We start from the raw sequence: 23,738 nt of genomic DNA, 5'->3' as shown, positions 1-23,738 counted from the left end.
AAACATCCCAAACTATGAACCTAAGGAATCAGTTCCCCTTTATAGTTCTCTCAGACACTCTGCTGTGAAGACGGAGAGGTAACTGACAAAGTCACACTACTAAGGGGCTGTGAGTTTTAAGTGGAAAGGTTTATGGTCTGGAGTCATGTGAATGCTACACGACCCTGGCTGGTCTCCCCAACCAGAAGACTCTGTTTTGACTTGAGGGAGTTGAGTGATTCCAGGTATGATTCTTTTCAACCACGGGGAATCGGACTTGGAACTACTGATTCTAGGTTTCTTCACTGACAAAACTTAGACATTTTCATCCCCACAGATCCCATAGCCAGTCAGCCGCAGCCAAGGATTCCCGTAGGCCAAGTTTTATCTGATATTCACACACACACACACACACACAAAGTGGGGCTACTCATTTTCAGTTGAAATCACTGGGAGGCCTGCTCTTTCCTGAGGGAAAATGGAGGAGCAATGGATCACGGGGAGAGGGGAGGTGAGGTAGGGGACTTGAAGGAGTGGAGGAAAAAGAGGGTGCATTTGGGGTGTATCATATGAGGGAAGAATGAATGAATGAATAAAAGAGGTACTAAGAATGGTTAACAGTTTACTGCCTGCCACAGTACACTATTTAGTACCACACAATCACTTGGTTCCTTTCATTGCCCTCAGAATGAAACCACAACGGCCTCTTAGGTTCTAGGTGTGACTGAAGCACCAACTACTTCAAAAGTGCGTTCGGATATTTAAGTCACACCCATCTTGCTACAACTCTTCTCAGCTTGGACAATTTAGTTTCTTCCAAAGAGCCTCTCTCTAGCATTCCAGACTCTACCTTGTTGGTCTGCACACCAAGGATCACCCTTCCATATGTCACTTGTCCTATAACTTTGTGCATTTCTCTATTGCACGTTTATTATTCGTAATTCAAGCTTTTCTTGTGCGTATTGGTACTTTGTGAGGCTGTAAGCCCAACTCAGAACCCCCCCACCCTTTTTTTGTCCCGTTTCCCTTGCAGAGCGACAAAGCGTTGACGAATCCTGTATAGACGTCTCACGGATCTAGAAGTCGGTCTACATTACCACCCATGGTTTTTCAAGTGCATAGCAAAGCTTCGACAGCCACCTAAACTTGCTCCAAGTTTGTCAAGCCAAATAGAAAGTAAGGTCCTGGGTCTTACTTCAAGCCAAAGAGGGCTACCACGAAGGAAAACTTACTACTAGCAAAAAGACACATCCCCTCCTGCCTTACACCATCAGGGATCAAGGAAAGATGGCATCATTCATTTTTCACAAACGTTTGTTTACGTTCTCCAATTAAGCTACCTGCAGTACCAAGCGCAGCAGTGGAGGAACAGCGAGCCAGCGCCACAGCTTCCTTATCTTCCTTATGCGCAGGCGCACATCGAGCGCTTCCGCTCTGGGCGTGGCCAACCCTGAGCGTGCCCACCGTGGGGGCGTGGCCTGCAATCGGCAGGGTCGTCCACACCCCCTGCGCGCGTGAGGATGGCGCTTCGGCTCCATCGTGGGCGCGGGGCCACGGGGCAGGGGCTGGCCTTGGAGACCTCAGCTACAGCAACAGCAGCTTCCGGTGCGGTGGGCTCCCGCCGCTTCCTGCTCTTTCTCTACCTGGTAGGGTTTTTGGTGAGTGCACGCACGCTCTGGGGCTGAGGAAAAGCCCTGAGTCTGTGTCAGACAAGAGATACTGGAAGGGCTGCTCTTACCTCGAGTTCCTGGGGATTTATACATCCCGGGCCAGGAACCTGAAGGTGCCTCTTCTTGCCCTTTCAGCCCTGACCTCAAGTGTGACTCCTTGACCCAGCCGCTTTGGAGGGTGACTGCAGTTGTTATTTGCAGAGACCTGTACAGGGCAGAGTACAGAAGCTGCTGGAGGCGGCTAGGGCATTAGGGGACACAGGCCTTTCCTCCACAGCAGGGGTCGGGAAGTCCCTGCTGAGGAACCCCTCTAGACAGGCAGCCTTGAAGTTTAAAAATGGAAGTTGCCTTGAATTACATACAACTGCCTTTTGGCAAAACGGCACGTGGTTTTGTTTTGTTATAATTTATGTGCATGCTTATATTGGTTTGGCTCACAAGTGGTCCTTTCCCTTGTAGAATGATGTCTTAGGATTTCTATTGCTCGGACCATCACCTTGACCAAAAAGCGAGTTGGGAAGGAAAGGGTTTATTTGGCTTACACTTGAGTCTTGCTGCTCATCACTGAGGGAAGTCAGGACAGGAACTCAAACAGGGCAGGATCGTGGAGGCAGGAGCTGATGCAAAGACCGTGGAGGGAAGCTGCTTACTGGCTTGCTTTCCGTGGCTTGCTCAGCCTGCTTTCTTATAGAACCCAGGACCAGTAGCGCAGGGATGGGGTCACTCACGGTGGATGAGGCCCTCCCCCATTGATCACTAAATGAGAAAATGCCCTATAGCTGGACCTCAAGGAGGCATTTCCTGAGCTGAGGCTTCTTCCTCTCTGATGACTCTTGCTTGTGTCACGTCGACACAGAAAAACCAGCCAGTACAAATGAGAAGCTTAAGAAGAACTCATGCTCCAACCATCCATCCTCCTATTAATTTAATTAATATTCATGAAGTTTCTGCTATGTGGTATGTACCCTGGAGCTCTGATGTCATAGGCAACTTCTGCTTCCAGAGAATTAATAGTCTTAGTGGTAATGTTAAGTTGGTAGTCTTGGGCCATTTTCAGTGCAGGGACCCTAATTCACCCTCATTCTTCTTTCAAGTCTAGGTTTGGTTGCTTGGTTAAATGGGCCTGGTTATAAGTCAGTGAATGGCAACAGTATGAAGAAGCACCCGGTAGTATTTCCTCATCAGGCAAATGAACCAATTAGTTGAGAGGTCAAAGGTAGAAGGCTTTGTGGCTAGTATCTGATCAGCACTGAACCTGATAGACAGGAACTTTTCTGTGGCCTGATGGAGCCTCCTATTTCTCCCCCGACTGATGGGTCTCTAGAATTAGGAGTTAGGATGTAGAACCGTGTAGGTGAGGAACAGAGACACAGTCTCAGTTCAGCTTGAAAAGTATCCAGCAGTTGTCAGAGGTTGTTCAATTAATATTTGCCAGAAGGAAAGCAGAATACACCAAATGTCTGTGTCTACAGAGCCAGGAGACACTGAGGACCATGCCTTAGAGAGGGCTCTGTCTACAGTGAGCTTTCAGGCTCTGAGACACAATTTCCCACTTAGGCTCCACGCCTTTAACTCAGAGCCCAAGCTGTCCCATCAGCACCTCCCTCACACCGTGTGTGTGTGTGTGTGTGTGTGTGTCATATGTGGAATTCAAAGGTAGTGAATGTGGTTTGTTCCAAAAAAAGGTTGTTGACTGCCATCCACTTAGTGATGCGTATCCCCAACCCACTGAGGTGTCATCCACTTGGGGTGATGTGTATCCCTAACCACTGAGGCGCTACTGCACAGGGCACCTAGGTTACTTGTGTGATGAAAAGGACTCAGGCCATCACTTGGAACATCCAGATTTTACTCGGAGGGTATCAGCAATTACCAGGAGCCAGAATTCAGAATACTTTGAGGATTACAGAGAAATAAAGCAGTTCATACATCATTCATTATGTGCAGCCTTCCAACTCAGACTTGGATAGTCACAGCCTCTCTTCTGCTTGCCATATGCTGTGCACATGGTAAATCTAGTCTGATGTAAAATTTTGAGAAATGCAATAATATATTAAAGCGCATATCCTGAGAGAAATACATATGATTTCCAAATACTTTTTAAAAAGATTAAGGATTTTTTTGTCAATGAAAAATGTTGTAAAGAGTTTGATCGTATGCAACTTTATATATCTTTGAAGGAGCTAATGCTGTCTTATTAAGTAACATCTAAGCCTCTTACCTATTACAGCTTACTTATGATTTTCATAGATTTAGCAGCCCCCATAGGCTTGGCGAGCAGGTTTCTGATTGGAAGAAGAAGAGCACAAGGTTAAAGAAGTCATTTGCCAAATGTTCTAGTTTTTGTTCTTGACATTTTGAGGTTTTAATTTGTTTCACGGGGCACAGTAAGGTCCTTCATTTGGCTCATTTTGGTTAGCAAGCTAAGGTGATGCTGTGTCGAGGGAGAATGTTTCAGGATATCTGATTATGCTTATAAAGATAAGTCACTGTGATTGCTTTAATAAACAGCCGAACGGCCAATAGCTAGGCAGGAGGTATAGGCCGAACTTCCAGGATGGAGAGGGAAAGGGGGAGAGATGAATCTAGGCCCAGGAGAGAGACTCAAGAGGTCATGGAGAGGAAACAGGAGGTACAGGATGGAAGAGAGGTAAACAGACATGTGGAAGAATGCAGATGAATATAGATGGGTTCATTTAAGTTCTAAGAGCTGGTTGAGACAAGCCTAAGCTAAAGGCCAAGCTTTCATAATGAGTACGAAGTTTCCATGTCATCATTTGGGGTTGGCGGTGAAAAAGACTGTCCGTCTGCAGTGCTGAGATCTGTAACTTTGTTTCCTTTTCTCCAGACACTTGATCAGTTTCTGTTCCCTCTTCCTGGCCTGTAGCAGGTGACAGTTCATCTTCATTGAGATAGCCCACCAGCATTTACAGGGTTTCATTCCCTGTAAAAGGCCCGGAAGCCTGAACATATTCAGTATTCATCGGTTTCCATTGGGAAATGCTGATGCGCAGGGAGAGGTTAGGCGGCCCCATCAAGCTGGCTTCCTTAAGAATGGTCGCAATGTGTAGGAGGTAATGGGGCTCTATAGGACGTGTGGGTCAGGAAGGAACTGCTCATTATAGTAAAGGAGAAGACATTTTAGATTAAAACTTCCTGAGAAGGAGTCTGCAGCCAGTGTTCCTGGTAAAAAATGATGTTATTTTAAATTCGCAAGGTACTAAAATAATATCGCCAGCTCTTGCTGACGAGCCTATATTTTCATAATTACCTTAGTCTATATCAATATTTTACCAGCATTCTGTCTTCCTCATGCTTTCCTGGGCTTGCCAGGTAGTATTGATATGTGTCAGATTTTAAAACCTAGCGTGGTGGAACATGCTTATATTATCAATGCTCAGGAGACTGAGGAAAGAGGCCATCCTGGGCTACAGAGTAAGAAAGACTGTCTGGGGAATTGTGGATGGAATAAAAATTATTTTTAAAAACAGACTGTCTCAAAAAGTACAGACTTTAAAGAAAAGTCCCATTAATTTCTTTTGGTAACTGGAGGGATTTGTTTGTTTGTTTTTATTTATATTTATATTTATTTATTTTCTTTTTCGAGACAGGGTTTCTCTGTGTAGCTTTGGTGCCTTTCCAGGAACTAGCTCTGTAGACCAGGCTGGCCCCCAATTCACAGAGATCCACCTGCTTCTGCCTCCCAAGTGCTGGGATTAAAGGCGTGCGCCACCACCACTTTACTGAAGCACCAAACACTTTACCAATGAACACAAACAGCCCCTCCGTCCATATCCTTCTCCACAGAACATGGTGGTTTCTCAGTTCTTTCTTGCTTTGTTTCAGGGGAGGGACTTCCGTTGCCCATTCTCCTCAGGCCAATCACAAAGAAGCAGCAATGCTAATGAAAACTGATCCTGTGTGTCCAGACAGCACAGGTTTTAGACTTACCTGGATTCTATCATACACCTGGTTGCTGTGGCCCTACTGTTAATGGTTCTTCTTTTCTGAAAAGTTTAGATGTGGGTTTGATGTTTGGAACTGACTTACAGTTTTAGAATCACCAGTTTAAGCGCGGCTAAGCTTCAGTACTAACTGAAGTCCTGTGGGTTTTGGTTTCTCACAGGATTTGTTTGGTGTCAGTATGGTTGTCCCATTGTTGAGTCTTCATGTCAAGTCCCTTGGAGTAAGTCCTATAGTTGCTGGAGTGGTGGGTAAGTGTCTAATACTGTTGATTTGCAAAGCACACAATTTCAGATCCTCTGAAATAACTCAGCCCTTGACTAGTTATCATCCAAAAGGAAACAGGAAATGAATTGACTTTGCAGAACATCCCTGAGTATCACACTGGAGTAAATGGGATTCATCTGTTCCCAGACCACCTGTATTCAGAAAGGCTTTGAGACTTAAGTTATTGCCATCCTGATGGAAGCTCTGCTTCCTGGGCCTCTGGGAGTTTGGGCTGTGTATGTTGAAGGTGAGGCATGGCTTCCTGTCAACAAACATAGTTCTGGAACTTAGTAAGAGACCACAGGGACAATGTATGGAAGCCGTACCTGATGCAAAGGGTTCCAGTGACCTCCTTGGGAAACTAGTTCCCGACTTCCCATACCACTAGCACATCTCAGAAGCTCATGGAGTTTCTGCCCACGCAGCATGCAATTCCATCCCAAATTTATTCATTTGTGAAAGAGGCAGGAGTATCCAGGGCTTAGAACTGTGCATGCTAAATACTGAAAAACCCATAATGCTCACAGCCCTTAAATCCTTCACAAGTTGGAGAAGAAATCAGGCAGTTTTCTACATCACCTGGTTATAGTTTGATCCCTCTCTGTCTGTTTTTTCCCTCAAGATATGTACATTGAATTATGCTGACCACCTGGTAGTGTATAGACCTTTAGGAAAAACTGAATGGGTCTGTTACATAATAAAGGAAGGGAAATAACTTTGTAAAATTTGTAAGTTTGTTATATAACTAAAGCTTCTCTTTAAATTTTGCTCATTTTTAACTGTTCTGTGTTGTTGCTGTTTCCATGTATTATTTGCGGCATTTCCATTTACGAATATAATGGATTCACTTATGTTCTAATCTCTAAAATGCTTAATACACACACACACACACATGAATGATGAGCTGGTGTTAAAAATTCAGCGCCCAGTCCTGTTTTTCCAGTATTTCGGTTTTTACTAAGACCAGCACTAGGTTCAGGGTCCCTAAGACTGGCCCTTGCTTATTCTCGTTTTTATTTTGAAGGCTTTTAAAATTTTTGCAGAAAGGTGTAGAGCAATTTAGCTCCCCTTCCCCTTAGTTTTCTGCTGATTTCTCCCTGATTGTTGCCACAGTCATCTAGCCACACCAGCTGCCTTTCCTAACCTCACTGATTGTCTTTCAGGCTCATCTTACGGCATTTTGCAGTTCTTCTCCAGCACCTTTGTGGTAAGTTAACCTCTTTGGTACGTTATCCTCCATCCAGTACCTCTGTGGTACATTATCCTCCATCCAGTACCTCTGTGGTATATATTATTCTTTATCCAGTACCTCCGTGGTACATTATCCTCCATCCGGTACCTCTGTGGTACATTATCCTCCATCCAGTACCTCCGTGGTACATTATCCTCCATCCAGTACCTCTGTGGAACATTATCCTTCATCCAGTACCTCCGTGGTATGTTATCTTCCATCCAGTACCTCTGTGGTACATTATCCTTCATCAAGTTCTGCTCTATCTGGCAGCCCATCTCCAGCACATAGTCACATACCACTGGGGATCATCCACATGGCGCTTATAAAATGGGAGGGAGGCTTGAGGGTTACTGAGTAGTGGATGTACAGATGGTTAGAAGATAGGAGGCAGGCTAGAATCCTGTTCTCTGCCCTTCTTTGTCCTATGGGAAGTTGCGTGCTTCAAAGACTCAAATGGCATCTTCTGCAAGGCACACTGAGCCACTAGTACACCTTGGGGAGAAGGAGGATTACATTTATAATATGCCATCCCTGTGATCCAGGGATGATTTTTAGACTGGAGAAAAGAATGCAAACAGAATTTACCACCTAATTATTCATTTTACGTAATCGACATGAGTCAAACCCGCCTGCATTTCCAGCATTCTGTATGGAAGTGTGTACACTGAGCTAAGTTCCTCCTTGTATATGAGAGCACTTGGCAGAAACCACTTTCATGTATTGGTTGGATCCAAAATATGGAGTAGGGGGATTTGATTTTCTCCCTCTTCCAGAGACTGTCATTGAACATCCCTGACTGTCTCCCTAAACCAGTCCACTGGGCATGCTGGAGACCCCAGGGTCCATCAGTTGGGAGTTCATAGTCATCTACTTATTCTCACAGATTGGCAGCTATGGCTGATTGAAGCAGCAGGCTGGAATCTCACATTTAGTAGACTTGTGTTTTCCTTGTTGCTTCCTTGTTAAGGGATAAGTAAATTTAAAAGAAATTGAATAGGATTCTATAATAAATTATTAAATAGGTAAATAATTACTCCCTGATTTATCTTTCATTTAAGTTTTAAGACCCTTAACTTGTAGGTACTGAAGAGAGGGTTCAGCAGTTGGGAGCACTTTCAGAGGACCTGGGCCTCAGCTCTTTTTTTTTTTTTTTTTTTTTTTGGTTTTTTCGAGACAGGGTTTCTCTGTGGTTTTGGAGCCTGTCCTGGAACTAGCTCTTGTAGACCAGGCTGGTCTCGAACTCACTGAGATCCGCCTGCCTCTGCCTCCCAAGTGCTGGGATTAAAGGCGTGCGCCACCACTGCCCGGCTTGGGCCTCAGCTCTTAGCATTACATGACAGACAGCTCAAAATTGCCTGGCCTGGAACTCCATTTCCATGGAATACAATCTCTCTGTGTGTGTTTATTTTTTTCTTTTGAGACAGGTAGTCTCTGTGTAACTGTTTGTGTCCTGGAAGTCCCTAGGTAGACCAGGTTGGTCTTGAACCTGCAGAGATTTGTCTGCCTCTCAAGTGCTGGGAGTAGCATCATGTGCCTCTGTGCCTAGCCCAATCCAATGCCTTTTGTCCTCCTCAGACCCTGCGCCCACATGTGATACAGGCATCTATACAAGGAAAACACTCAGGCACATAAAACAAAAATAAGTGCATCTTCTAAAATGTTAAATTTACATAACACTCAAGTTTATTCTCATTTGATTTTGTAACATTCCAGTTCCTAGCTCCCTTTTATAATTGAAGGAAGTTAAGACTCACAGGCTTTACGTAATTTGACTCTATCATCTAATCTCAGATTCCAGAATGAAATTATGTTATTTTTTTCCCCTAAAAGTCACTGGCCATTACTTTGCTAGTGGGAGAAGGTGTGTCTCACACTCATGTGAGGAAAAGATGTAGGGAATTTTAACCAATCCTCCACTGCTTCATTTGTAAATTTAATCCCCAAGTTTTCCTGTGTCTGGATCTCAGATCTCTGGGTAGAGGTGGTGGTGCAGGCTAGTCCTACAATGCTCCTCTCCTCCCTCCTGCTGACCTCTGGTTTCCTAGGATGAAGATCAGGCAGGATTAATCCATTGATTTTTATCTCTAGTGCCTATCAGAGCAGCTGGCACAGAACTGGCATTTCTGAATGTGAGATTTTGTTGCCAACTCTGCCCATACCTGCAGTTCTATATTGACTTCTCATTATGGGCATTAATATATTACTTATAGAGCACATCTCATATATCGTATGGCTGGAGTTTAATAAAAACTTTCCATAGTGAACTTTAAGGTAGTTGGATGCATAGTTTAAATGCCCCCTTTGACCAATAATTTCATAAGAACATATATGTATTTTAGTTGCACATTTTATAAAAAGGTTTTAAGAACAGATCATGACAAAGGAAGGGTGTATGTGCTTTGTTAAATTAGGTAAATTTTTGAGGTTATGCATTTTCATAAAAAGTAACTAGGATTATCAGGCATTTATAAATGTGAGGCCCTGTTCAGAGTAAGTACTTCATTTAATCCTCTTAACTGTCCTTAGAGAGAGACTTTAGGTCTTTTTTTTTTCTCTATTTAGAATTCTTTTATTTATTTATTTATTTATTTATTTATTTATTTATTTATTTATTTAAGATTTCTGCCTCCTCCCCGCCACCGCCTCCCATGTTCCTCCCCCTCTGCCAATCAAGTCTCCCTCCCTCGTCAGCCCTAAGAGCAACCAGGGTCCCCTGCCCTATGGGAAGTCCAAGGACCACCCACCTCCATCCAGGTCTAGTAAGGTGAGCATCCAAACTGCCTAGGCTCCCACAAAGCCAGTATGTGCAGTAGGATCAAAAACCCATTGCCATTGTTCTTGAGTTCTCAGTAGTCCTCATTGTCCTCTATGTTCAGCAAGTCCGGTTTTATCCCATGCTTTTTCAGACCCAGCCAGCTGGCCTTGGTGAGTTCCCCATAGAACATCCCCATTATCTCAGTGTGTGGGTGCACCCCTCGCGGTCCTGAGTTCCTTGCTCGTGCTCTCTCTCCTTCTGCTCCTGATTTGGACCTTGAGATTTCAGTCCGGTGCTCCAATGTGGATCTCTGTCTCCTTTCATCGCCTGATGAAGGTTAGGTCTTTAAGGCTATCCAGGAGTCAGACCGGAACTGTGACTGTCCTGACCCTCCTTAGAGAGCAGTCATTTCATGCTAACCTTGTGGTAAGTGTTGAGGGAGCAGATAGTTGCTGGTGTAGATATTAATGGTGGAGAAACGGAGGGTTAGTGAAGTTAGCCTATGTCTCAGGTCATGGTATAGGGAGTGATAAGTGATCAAGGTTGAGCCCGGACAGCTTGGCCCAGAACCCAGGGTGTAGAACTATCTGATTATACCACTAACCCATGACACAAGGTAGTCCCATGCTTGGAAGAATGTCGAGCCATCTCTGAAACCCTTTGAAGTAAAGACTGGGGAAAAGGGATTGATAGCATTTGTAGGATGTTTGTATTGGGGCAGGATTTACCACTGGAATGTTTTACAGAGCACTGTGAAGATTTAGTAACTGTTTCTATCTTTAAATTCACATTTTGAGTTCCTAAGGTGAACAGGTGTGTTTGGCTTTTGGCAAGAAGAGTGGTGGGCTGAGGTTCCGTGGATAACTGGGGAGGGTGGGGAGGGTGGCTCCTAACTAAATCTTGAGGGAAGCAGGGCACAGTGCCAGTCCCCTTCCAGCAAGGATGGAGGAAGTACTCTCTAACTCTCCTGTAGCTTACAGAGCTGCTCAGGTCCCACACCTTGGTGATGTACTAACCTGGAGGAGGAGAAGGAAGAGCTAACAAGCTGCCTAAGCCCCAGGCAGGGATTTGGTACACTCTGACTGGCACTTCATCCTGCTACAAGGCGGGCTATATTTTTTAGCTGGGGTGAGGCTGTGAGGGAATGGAGGAAGTATAAGAACAATTAGACCTGGAACTGGACCCCTGACCACCTTGCCCTCCACCCTGGGCAAGACCACCCTCTCTGGGCCCTCTTTCTCCCACTCTGGCCTGTGCTTGCATAGATTTGGGACCATGAAGGTTTTTTTTTTGTTGTTGTTTTTTTTTTTTTTTTTTTTTTTCCCTATTCACTTTCTTTTTCAGGATTTTTTAAACAACCTCGTTTCTGGGGAGTGTAGCTGCATAAAACAATAAAAATGAAGACAAAAATGAGGCTTTGGAATCTAGCCTGGCATTTTGCCTTCCAGTGAATCTCTCAGCCACTAGATCATCAGGCATCTTGTTGGATGTGGCATTTTTGTGTCACTCACCTTGTGGGATGGGCTAGAGAAAGTAGCATGTGTGGTACATGCCATGGCAGGACCGTATCCCTATCCCACTCCCTGACATTTCCATGGCCCATATTGTACTGGTATCTGTAGGGTGGTGGTTGCTATTGGAGACCTTTGCTTGTTCCTGTCAGGGCTGCTGGAGTGATGTGGTTGGAAGACGGTTCTCCTTGCTGGCGTGCATTCTGCTCAGTGCCGGGGGTTATCTCCTACTTGGAGTATCCACCAACGTGTTCCTGTTTACTCTGGCTAGAGTCCCTGTGGGTGAGTTCTTTCCCACCCCCCAGAAGTAAATTTCTCTATAGAAACCTGAGCCTGCTTAATAATGCCTCTTCAGTCAGAGCTGAGCTTCAGAGACCAATGGCAGTAATAGTGACACCAGTAACCGTTAGAGCAGTGGCTGCTGTTTATTGAGCATTTATTGACAGACCCTCTGGTAGCTTACCCAAAGCTCCCACCATAGCTCAGGTCAGAGCCTATCAGAGATTTGTTAGTATGCATGACTCTGCCGCACCTGACCTGTCTCTTCCCCGTTGCCCTCCCTCTCCATGTCTGTTCAGACAATTAAGAGCATGTGAGATGTCTTTGGGCCCACACTGTGATTCGCTCTGAGTGGTGCAGCCCTCTGGAAACCAGACTGCTGTCTGAAGGAGAGTCTGCATTTCTATGTGCGGAGGACCTGCAGCTGACCCCCTCCCTCCAGACTGCTCTTGACTGTTGCTGACACCGTGGAATTGCTGTCATCTTCCCTGAGATGTTTTACCCACTCTTGGAAACCGCACTGTTAGGTGTGCGGTGTGTGGAAACCGCTATGGAAACTGTATCCCTCCTTGCCTTTCTTAGTGTCCAGAGCCCCGCATCTCACCAGTTTTCTTTCCCTAGCTAGTGTAGCATGGACAGACGTCGTGACCCTCATCACAAGGCCCTCGTTAAGCCAGCTACTTGCTCCACACTAACACCCCGGAGAGCAGAGCGCTCCACCACTAGCAAAATCGTCGTGCCATTTCTCTGACCTGCACTCAGAACACGAAAGCTGTGGAGGCACCTCCCGCATTTAAATCAGCGGTTTTGCTGTCGGCTTTACATTTACAAGTTCTTTAAATGTGGTCCACGATCCTCACACACCCCAGCACTCCATTCAAGAGTGTAGTTAGCGTCTGTTCACACGTATCTTTGTGTGCACTTATTATGCTATTGTTTGTGTGCCGTGTCCCTCTCAGGACTGCACCTCACTATACTCTACCATTGTCTCTCACGTCCTCTTCCTAGTTCTCTACAAACTTTGTAGGGAGGCGAGTGAGAACCTAAATCTGTTTGCAAAGCAGGTAGAGATTTAAGAGGAGGGTGAGATTATTTTCCCTTGGTATGAGTGGCCCAGTCCAATCAGCCATGTTTCTAATGCATGGACATCATGGTCTTTGCAAACAGGAGTAGTACTAGATTCCTTCATGCCCCCCCCCCCCCCCGACCCTTCCCAGTGTCTGGGGATCATGAATGAGAGGGAGTGCTGGGAACGTTGCCAGGCTTCTGGTTTTGCAGTGGGTTGTAGACTCGGATCCTGTTATCCCGATGTTGTGCCTGCACTAGACATCTGTCCTTCCGTTCCCAGCCTCTAAAGAGCTCTGCACTCACCCAGTAGTCCTTCCGTCACAAGGTGAAGCCAGCATGGCTATGATTTCAAAGAAATGCATGAAGTCCCTTAAAGAGGTCCTGAATTTTTTTCCCAGCCCAGCCCTTCTTCATACTTCAGAGAACAAGGCTAGAAATATGCTAAGTAATTCTAAAAGGGATCTGTAAGTTTGTTTCCAGAAGAGCTGTCCAGTGTGTCCAGTGCACATATTCTCATTCTGAACCAGAAACTTGGAGTAAACTTGGCAGCACCATGCTGGGCCAAGCAAAATCCCATAAAGAGGCTGAAGGAGGCCACTGTGTTGAGTCACAGCTTGGAATGATGGGCAGCGGTCTGCAGGGAGCTTATATTAGCTTGTATTACATGACGACCAGAGTGGCGGGTGACCCATTCCCAGGGTCTGTCAGTCTGGTCATAAGTATTCCTCACATGTATGTCAGATAATCCTCCGCAGCATACAGTCATGCTGAAGCCATCGGGTAGCCGGCAGACAAATCCACAAGTCTTAGACTAGTAGGAAGCAGTTGGCCTTGGTTAGATGAAGCCACCATCATATGCACTGGTGTCTTACGAGGGTGTGGCAGTTGGTGTTGGTTAGATGGAAATGCCTCATGTTCCCCCTCACGTGTATCCTCTCTGCTATCCCTGCCCATATCCCTCATTACCTCCTAATGCATTCTCTATATTCTACCCCAAGAAAAACCCATGTTCCACGAGGGTGGATTTAGCGATTTGTGTTTGTTTTGTTATTGTTGCTGTTTTGCTCCATTTGGTTAGGTTGTTGCTTTATCCACAGGTTGAGATCAGTAGTGGCATAGGTAGGTGTGCAGTAATAGTTTGCAGCAAGGGAGGCAGAAGGCGTGCTCACCGGGTAACTATGAGGAAGCCACCCCATTATAGGTAAAAGAGAGAAAATATCCAGAGAAGACAGGAAGAGACATAGGCTGGAGGCTCCAGGAGAATGGGGGAGAATAGTGGAGATAGTAAGATAGAGATTGAGTAGAGGAGAGTAAAGGACAGCAAGAGATAGAGAAGAAGGGAGAATACAGAGAGAAGAGTGGGGCACTGGGGAAAATCTTGCCATTCGCAGGAAAACGACGGAAGTAGGTGCTGGCATGAACTTTGGTGTGTCTAGCAGGTGCTTACGGTACTGGGGAAGCCTGGAGGCCAGCATGGGCTTTGTTTGAACATGAACCACAGGAAGCCATTTGTCCCTTCTGCCAGAAGTAAGGAAATGACTCCTTTGGCAGATGGGAACTTCTTCACAAGTCACTTTTATTTAACTGCCAGAATATTTCCTGTAGCTCACGTTGAGCTCATGTATGGATATTTGGACTACCCGAGACCTAACAGCCACCAGGAATTTCAAATGGATAACAAGGAATGGTTGGGGTACCATTACAAGATACAGCCAAGCTGAAGTCTAAGGTACTCAGTGCTAGAGACTAGGTGGCCAACCATTATTGGCTCTGGCTTTGGATTTCATTTATAATGGCATGAGTTCTGCCGGCTATAGTGGTCCAGAGAAAAAGGTAGCAGGGATTCCATTTGGGGCAGGGAGGAAGGGTAGTAGAGAGGGGTCAGCCCCTCCAGAGTGCCGACAGTTACAGAGCACATTTCTTCTCCCTTGCAGGTATTTTTAAACACACCCTCTCCATCTCCAGGGCACTGCTTTCTGACCTGGTCACAGAGAAGGAGCGACCCCTGGTCCTGGGACAGTTCAACACAGCCTCGGGCATAGGCTTTATCCTGGGCCCTGTGGTTGGTGGGTATCTGACGGAGCTGGACGGTGGATTCTACGTGACGGCTCTCATCTGCTGCTCTGTCTTCCTTCTCAATGCTGGTGAGTTAAGCACATGCACCCAGTCTACCTACTTCTAGCTTCTTGTAATTTTTATTAATACAGAATGGGCCAATTTATGGCTAGGGGAATGGCTCGGGGATGAAGAACTCTTCCTGCCCTCACAGAGGACCAGAGTAGGATTCCCAGCAGCTGTATTGGTGATTCACAGCTCTCTGTAACTTGAGCTCCAAGGAATGTGGCATCCTCTTCTGACCCCGTGGGCCTCACTGTGCAAGGGCAACTCATACAGACACATACACTCACACACCCATTAATAAAATAATATTACTAAGAGTAGACTAGGCAGAGTCATTGTTCAAGAATGAATGTTAATTTGAAGGTGCTCTCTGCTGCTCCCAGTGACCAGACAGAGTTTGTGTCCCCACCAGCACTGTGCGGGCTTCCCTTCCTTCTGTGTCCTCGCTCTCACTGTTTTTGTAGCTGTGATCATCCATAGACCCTTAGAGGAGGAGGGAGCATCCTACTGTGGCTTTGACTTGAACGTCCGTTTGTTGATGATGTTGGGTGCCATTTTGCTGACCATTTGATGGAGAAGCATATAGTCTTTTGCTAAATCTTGTTTTATTTTGTTTTGCCTTTGTGCTGTTGAGTTGTATAGCTAGTATATTAACTTTAAAAAAATACTTTATGAAAGTTTAATTACTATAATATTATTATACATATGAAATACTTTGGATACTATTATAAAACATAAGTAGGCCATAAGCAGCAGTGCAAAATGGCAAATTTTGATGATTTTCCCAATCTACTATCTGGGAAACACTTATTTTTCAAATGAATTAGTTCTATAATTTAATTGTTTAAGAATCCCATACATTATATTTTGACAAAATTCATCACTCCCAAGATACAATCCCCTATTCCATACTCAACCAGCTTGTGTCTTCATTGAAAAAAACAAAACATTAGTGCTGCCTGTATGCTCTTAAGTGTGTCAGTGCACTGGAGGGTGTTAGACCTACCAGGAGCCGCACCCTTAGGGTAAACTCTCTCTCTCCTGGCCGGCAGCAGTCACCAGTAGCTGCTCACTTGAAGTGGGACTTTGTGCCCACCTCCTTCGTCCATGCTGGGGTTTTGTCCGACTTAATATTAACTTTTTTATCACCAGATAATGGAGCTGGAAATAACAGCTATTCTTTACATTGCCCTTTGCCTTCAGAGACTGTTTCTCCTGCTGTGCGGAAGGGCTTTGGTTTGCTCTACGTCCACTGCCCCTTTGTGCTTTGGTTGCCTGTCCTACTGGTAGCATACCCAGAAACACCAATGCCAAGCCCAGTTCTCAGAAGCCACCTGCCTCCCTTTTCCTTCATCTTTAATCCATTTCGAACTCACTTTTGTGTGTGGCATAAGACAGGGACCAATTCCATTATCTTGCACAATGTGTATTATCTTAGTTATTATAAGTTATATGAAAACATCTCTATTTTTAATAGAACTGTTAAGTTTTTCAATAAAATATGGAAGATTAAAACAGCAGCTATACATTTTCCTGCCACAATCCCCTTAATGCCCCCTTTTCGGCGTCATGGCTTTATTTATCCTTCATGGTGATGGCCTCTGCCACCTGCACGGCCATGCAGCCTTCCTGGCCTACCTCACAAGTGCAGGCGGCTCCCACAGGAAGGCTTTGCACCAAGTCCGTCCTCTGCTAGGCACATTTTATTTTCATGTGTCTCTCCCAGCTCTCTTCTTCTGGTCCTTCTCTTCTCAGTCATTCACCTCACTTGTCTTTGCCTGTTCATTCTGAACAAAACCAGACAAGGATCCTTCATAGCACTTCCAAAATTCCGTTACTGTTTCCGTTTCATGCTTTTTTAAAATATTGTTGAAAAGTACATTTTAATTAAAATGTAATTAGATCTCTTCCCCCTTCGCTTTCCTCCTCCCAGCCCTTCCCTGTCCCCTCTGCTCACTGTCAAAATGATAGCAGCTTCTTTTTGATTGCTATTGACCGGCGTGCATGACTGCATGTTTGCGTGTGGTGAATTCTTGCACGAGGACACAACTGACCTGGTGAAGGTGGTGGCTGTTTTCTGTGGAGAACTACGTTCTATATCTTTGGAGCCCAGTAAAAGTGCTGCTTGGGATTAGGCCTCATAAACATGTAGACAGATGTGGGTCTATTAGGAATGTGGAGTTGCACGCATTCCCAGCCACAGTGACTGATGTACTAGAGATCTCTTTCTTGCCACTTTAAACATCTGGGACTAGGCATGTTGAGGCAAGGCAGGGCATACCAAAGACATGGGAAAATGACCAGGCTAGGCAGAGAGTCCTGGTGCCTTCACCCGGGCAGCCTCTGGGACAGAGAGTCCTGGTGCCTTTACCTGGGCAGCCTCTGGTTTTCCCATTCTGGGACTGCCCTCAGACTTTCTGCTCTAACTGGTGCTTTTCCAGCTAGGAAAGCAGGCTGTGGTACCTACCAGACTCACACTCATTTCCTGCCTTGCTGTTTATTCATGCAAATGTTAGAGTGTCTCTTCTGTTTTCTCACCTACTGTGCGCTAGCAGAACTCATGGCCTTGCTACAGGAACCAGGGAGACTTTGCACAGAAGCAGTTTTGCCCAAGCATCATCATCATCATGATTTTGAGACAAGGTCTCTTGTAGCCCAAGTTAACCTCCAACTTGTTATGTAGCTCAAGATGACTCTGATCCTCCTGCCCGCCCATGTCCCCTGGATGCTGGGATTCCAGGTGTGTGTCACCATCTCCAGTTCATGTTGGGATAGAACCCCGGGGCCTTGTGCACACTAGACAAGCATTCTATTAACTATGCTACACCCTTAGCCCCTTATTTTATTATTTTAATTCTACTTTTATTCTGAGACTCTCAACAATACTTTTTTGTGTTTCTATGAGGATTCCTTGATAAAATGGCCCTCTTAAAGGTAAGAGTGGGCTAAAAAACCACCCAGGTCTATGATTTATTGCGGTTCCTTTTTTGTCGTGAAAGTGTTCCTGACTGAAATCGTTACACAGTATTGGACAAAGCCATGGACTCATGCGGCTGTTGAAAACAATGTGAAGCACCCATTGGGTCAGACTGAACTCGGAGTACAGAAAGACCATTAAAAGATAAGCTTGGAAAACTGTCTTAGAATAGGGACATGGGCTCAACTCTAAGGAATTTTCTGAGCATGGATGGCTAAGAGTTCCTTAAAAGACTCAAGGCAGAAGCGTGCCAGTCAGGGGGTCAGTGGTCGGCTCGTCTGAATGGCGATCTTATCTGCTGCCTAAGGTTGGGTGTCATGGTCCCTGTGCATGGCACTCTGTGGTTTTGCAGGTGTGATCTGTGAAAACACCTGGTGACCCCAGGTGGAGAAGAAGCCAGCTGGTGTTTTCTGATAGCCACTGCTTTCCAGCTCTCTCTCCTGGCCGTTGGCCACAGCCCATCATGGCTGTACTAGCATTCTGTCCCTCTGTCAGCTTGGCCCTTACATTGTAAGCCATTTGCCCATTGACTTGTCTGAATCTCCATTTATGGGTTTTATGAAGGCAGGGTTTTCACAGAGCTTTGGCTGGTCTATTTGTGCATTTCTGATGTCAGTAGCACACTGTAAAAGCAGTCTGTAAACTGTGTGTGCTCATACGATTGGACAGAAGAGTGGACAGGGAATTGGGTAATTAGAAAGTTTGTTGAGAAAAGCATTTATATCTATACTAATGCATGTAAGAACATTGCTACGAAGTGATGGGACAGGAGAAGCCAGCACCTGAGCTGGGAAGATGGACTGTTTTGTGTGTAGTTTCAGTAGATTTTATAGAGCTCAAGAGTCCATTGCCGGGGTTCTGGTGCCACAGCAGAATTGTGAGAATGGTGGGGAAGCTGGAATCAAGAACCAAGTAAATGTAGTATAAAGTACAGGTGAGTGATCTCATATAATACTCCTTTACGGAGCCACCATCAGAATTCAGCACACTGGCCATGTTAACAGGTCTCTTGCCGTGTTATTAGGTCTCGTTTGGGTGTTGCCTTGGAGAGAAACAACCCTCAAGAGCACAGAGGATGCTTGGAGCTCAGATGAGAAGCACACTACGGTGCCCAGAGAGTCAGCAGGTACAACGCAGGGAGCAGCCACCCCTGCTAAGGCCAGGAGGAGCGAGAAGAAAGTGCAGAAGCCTTGGCTTGAAGTCATGTCGGCCTTGAAGGACATGAAGAGCCTCCTATTTTCTGCACTGTGGGACATATTTCTCGTACGCTTGCTGATGGGGGTGGCTGTCATGCTGTACTACAGTAATTTTGTCTTGGCCCTGGACGAGCGATTTGGGGTGCGACCGAAGACCACCGGTTACCTCATCAGCTACACCAGTGCTCTGGGCACCCTGGCTGGCTTCGCCTTGGGGCCCATTCTCCGACTGTACAAGCACAACTCACACATGGTCCTGCTGCACTCCAGTGCCCTCACCTGCTTGCTGCTGTTACTCTACTCCGTGGCCGGCACCATGCATGTGGTGGTCCTTTCCTCCACGCTTCTGTCCTTCTCCACCTCCATTGGGAGGACCTGCATCACTGACCTCCAGCTGAGTGCTGGCGGGGCCCAGGCCAGCGGCACCGTCATAGGTGTGGGCCAGTCCGTGACCGCAGTGGCTCGTGTCATTGCTCCTCTCCTCTCAGGGGTTGCCCAGGAGCTCAGCCCCTGCGGCCCCCCAAGTCTGGGTGCTGCTTTAGCCCTGGTGGCGGTTTTAATCATGTCACGAAACAAACCTCATTCCAGTGGGCACGGGAGTGAGAAACTAAAACGGGAGTAGGGCGGATCGGGAGCACCTAGAGAAGCTGAGTTAGAAGCGGTCAAATCAGGGACAAAGACTGGTTGGTCAGAAGGGCGCTTCAGGGAGGGCGCCTCGTCTAAGTGCAGTCATGGCTGCGGCCAGCCCTCACATGCCCAGGGATACCAGCAGGACCGCCACAAGTCAGCCACAGACTGGAAAGTTTAGGTTGAGCACAGCTCGGCCCAGCATCCCATCGGTATTCAAAACTTACCTGAATGGCTTCTCTTCCCACCTGGGCCAGTAGAGTTAACATTTGCTTCCTGGAAAGGCAGCAGCTGCAAAGCAGTGAAAACGGTGGTGGGAGGGGGCAACTGGCTTGCGGGAGGATGGGAGAGCCACCATGGAAGAAGCAGTGTCCCAGTGAAAAAGAGCGGCCAAGTTCATCTCATGTTGGTCAGTTTGGTGCAATTCAGATTTTCTGTTAAACCCAGAAGCCAAAACTCGCTTCTCTGTCAAAATCCCAGAGACTGGAGGAGCCGCTTTATTTAAATCAAGCTGTTGCTTTCTCCACTGGTAAAATCTCAGATGCTGAACTCACCCCCAGACACATAGATGCACAGGCCTTTCAAGGCCAGATGTGGGGTTTTAAACACTGGTGGTCATTTCTCATGGGTGCGAGGGACAGGGGAGGGCTGATAGACTTAACTCGTTTTGATTAAAGTAAAAGCTAGGGACTGTGCTGTTTTTATAGCTAACCGAACATGCACCCCCACACTTATGCTTGCACTGTGGTAAACCACCTTTTCCGCCCCTCATGAACCAGTCTGCGTTAGAAAGCAGCAGCTCTCCAGGCGGCATTCTCTGCTCTTTGGGACCAAGTCTCTTTGGACTTTGGGAAGATCTCTGATCTGCAAGCTTGGGCTCTGAGGAATTGGGTCCTTGTGGTGTTAACATGCTGGCTGGTAGTGGAGGGAAAAACAAGAGTGGTATTGGCATAAACGTTCTACACAGAGAAAGAGTCAAGGCTATCCCAAACCAGGGAAAGACAGGCTCTCCTGGGGCTTTTGAAAGGCATTGAATACTTTATTTCATTTGACTCTGGTGCCTGGGAAAAGCCAGGTTGATTTTTGGGAGTGTGGATGTGTCCTTCCCTGTGACTTCAAGCCACCACTGTCCCAGCACCCAAGAGAGGCCCAGAAGCGTCTCAGGCTTCACAGAGTCACATGGGCCAACCGGTTGACCACTGGGGTTCCAGTGATTGTTTAGGAGCATTAGTTAGGGGCCCACCTTCTCACGAACACCCCAAATTCACATTCCTTTTAATCCTCCTGATTATCCCACTAGTATATTTTGCCCATTTTTACCCTCACATACCACGTAATAGTGAGTGGCATTTTAATGCACTAATATTTTATAACTCTAATGTTTACTATTTATAAATCAGAAGAAGGTGTTTCCATAGTTTTAGAAGTTGTAGGTAGGATAAACTCAAATATTTATGACAGTTGAAAGTACTTTTCAGCTTTTCCTCTTTGGCTGCAGAAAAAAAAAATGTTCTGTTTAAAGATGTTTCCACTGTGAGTTTAACACAGGATCTAAAACCTCTTAAGAGACCAAAGCATGGTATGAATGGCCATGCCCTCGTGCAGCATCTGAGTGTCTTGGAGACTGGGCTCAGAAGGACAATAAGTGAATCGTTATTTATAAGGTAATGAAGTAAGGTTTCAGAAGTGTTCTCCAAAGACTGTTTGCACTCTCAGAGACAGTGGGTTTTTTCTTTTGTTTTTGTTTGTTTGTCTTACAAATGCTTATGGTAGCCATGTTTGTTTCTTAAAACCATAGCACTTTATTATTTAAGTTGAATCTGTAAAATCAATGAGGCTTTAAAATTAATAAGAGACATGGAGAGCCTGAAATCCAGAATCAGCCCAGTATCTGGAGAAACGCTGGTATCCTCTAACAGTGACTTTAGTGATTTGTTGATCTGGCGGTTGTTTGTCTGATTGTTTGTTTGCTCTCCTTCTGTCAATGTGTTCTCACATTTCATCTTGTCTGGTGTCCCGTCCAGAGTGTGGTCCATGGACCACCATGCCCTGCGATATGCCCAGGATCCAGCCCCAGCACATTCCTGCCAGGGACCACTCTGAGGAGCTGGCTAGCTGATTTGTTTACACAGAAAGCTTTGGTGGCCACTGGTCTGGTGAATGGCATTTATATGTTTTGTGGGATAAAATCTCAGGGAAATTAAACCTTATTGGTTAATGCTCATGTTGTGTTCTTTAAAGTCTCTTGCGTGACGTCCACAGTCTTCTCTAAGGTAGTAGGTTGAGCTACATGAATCTGTTCCTGTATAAGTGAAAAATGCCTTCATACAGTTTAACTTGGAGCTGCGTGGAAATTTCCTTTAGAGATATAGAGTGTTTATGAAGGGAGCTACTCCCCCGCTGCCGCATGCCAGCCACAGGTGAATGCCGTGCAACAGGGCTCCCATGAATCCCCATGTTTCAGAAGGCACGGCTTTCCCACAAAGCAGAAGGTGCCCAGCTCAATTCAGAGGGATGAGAAAAAGATGGAGACCAGGGAGACGTTTTTGGAAGGCTTAGCCCTAAACTGATTGGCCTGAACACTGACCTGTACATCGTACTTTCTAGAGCCCACCAAAGGGTGTGGGGGGGACAAGATAATGCTGGTTCTCTACCTGGCTGCATGCCTTGACCCCCAAGGTCCAGACACTTAACACACTTAGGATGGAGAATCACTGGGGAGAATCTGAAGAGGGCCGGGGAGTTCACTTGCCATGCTCGGCAGAATCGTTTTATGGCTGATATGGACCACTGCTCTCAAACACATGATTTGAATAAGATCATCTGGCTGAAGTAGGAGGTACGTAGATGCTGAGACGAAAGCAGTGTGGACATGATAAAGTGATCCATGTGACGCCAGGAGGGACAAATGGCTGTGTGGATATCAGGAGGCCAGGAGAAGAAATCTGTGCGAGCCAAAGTCATGTAAGAAAAAGGAATTGCCTCCGTAAGATCAATTGGTAGGCAAACCTGTGGAGCGTTCTTTAATTAGTGGCTAGTGTGGGAGAGTTCAGCCCATGTGAGTGGTGCCATCTGTGGACTGGTGGTCCTGGGTGCTATAAGAAAGTAGGCCCAGCAAGCCATGGGGGACAAGTGCGGCACCACAAGCCAGTAATCAGTGTTCCTCCATGGCCTCTGCGTCAGCTGCTTCCTGCACTGTTTGAATTCCTGTCCTGACTTCCTTCAAGGATGTGGAAATGTAAAGCAGATTCTTTCCTCCATGACTTGCTTTCCCGTTAGGGTGCGTCCTCACAGCAGTGGAGACAGAACAAAAGCACACAGAAAAATGGTAGAAGATAAAAATTCTAGATTGCAATAATGGAAACATTGTGTTTTTATCAGTCGATTTAAACTATTATATCGTAAATAAAAATTCTGCGCGTACACTGAAGGAAAATGAATGCAATTAAAATGGAAGGTGGCAGTTGTGGACATGGGCAGAGCTAACCTTTCTTCAGCCTTGTCTCGGACTCATTACCGAATGCCCTACACACCCTCCAGTCAAACGATAGTCCTAAGACCCCCAAAGGACATCCCTGGGATGATTGGCAGTGTCAAACCTCACATAGCCTGGTTTCACTTAAACAGACACCCATTTACCCCCCTCCCCCACCCCCAACTGTTATAATGTTTCCAGTTCTAGGCAGTAAAGCAAATGTAGCATGATCTTGATTCTTTTTCCCTGTTTCACCAACCGGTTTATTCTTTTGTCCTAAATTTGCACTTGCAGCAAGCACTTTATAGCACTTTATAGCTTCCCTTCAGCAGCTCACAACTGTGTCCTCAGTGCAGTGGGGCCTAGAAGAACATGAGCAATGCATTTTATCAGCACAGTTGATGGCTGCTAAGACCCTAACGTCCAGGTAGGTGCACAGGGACAAAGCACAGAGTGGCTTAGGACAAGCTAGCCATCACTCCACTCACAATGGCGCGCATCACAAACTCATGTTGATAATTTCTAGGGTTTTCACGTATTGTTTTCTGGATCTTGGCCACAAATAACTGGAACTACTCAAAGAGAGGCTTCAGTTACATAAGGAAGGGACTACTAT

General features: G+C 45.9%; 1 protein-coding gene across 1 annotated transcript; it reads left to right on the top strand.

Moving 5' to 3' along the window:
• The first annotated feature begins 1,462 nt into the window (after positions 1 to 1,462).
• Positions 1,463 to 21,839, top strand: Mfsd9 (major facilitator superfamily domain containing 9). Its single transcript, XM_057751266.1, has 6 exons — positions 1,463 to 1,637; positions 5,776 to 5,863; positions 7,043 to 7,086; positions 11,532 to 11,661; positions 14,661 to 14,870; positions 18,849 to 21,839. Exons 1-6 carry the CDS (start codon positions 1,500 to 1,502, stop codon positions 19,640 to 19,642), a joined length of 1,404 nt encoding a protein of 467 aa, XP_057607249.1. The 5' UTR covers positions 1,463 to 1,499; the 3' UTR covers positions 19,643 to 21,839.
• Positions 21,840 to 23,738: the final 1,899 nt, after the last annotated feature.

The sequence above is a fragment of the Chionomys nivalis genome, chromosome 19, assembly GCF_950005125.1.
Source record: "Chionomys nivalis chromosome 19, mChiNiv1.1, whole genome shotgun sequence".
Taxonomy (NCBI): Eukaryota; Metazoa; Chordata; class Mammalia; order Rodentia; family Cricetidae; genus Chionomys; species Chionomys nivalis.
The sequence above is the reverse complement of the archived record's forward strand: the minus strand, read 5'-3'. Positions and strand labels throughout refer to the sequence as shown.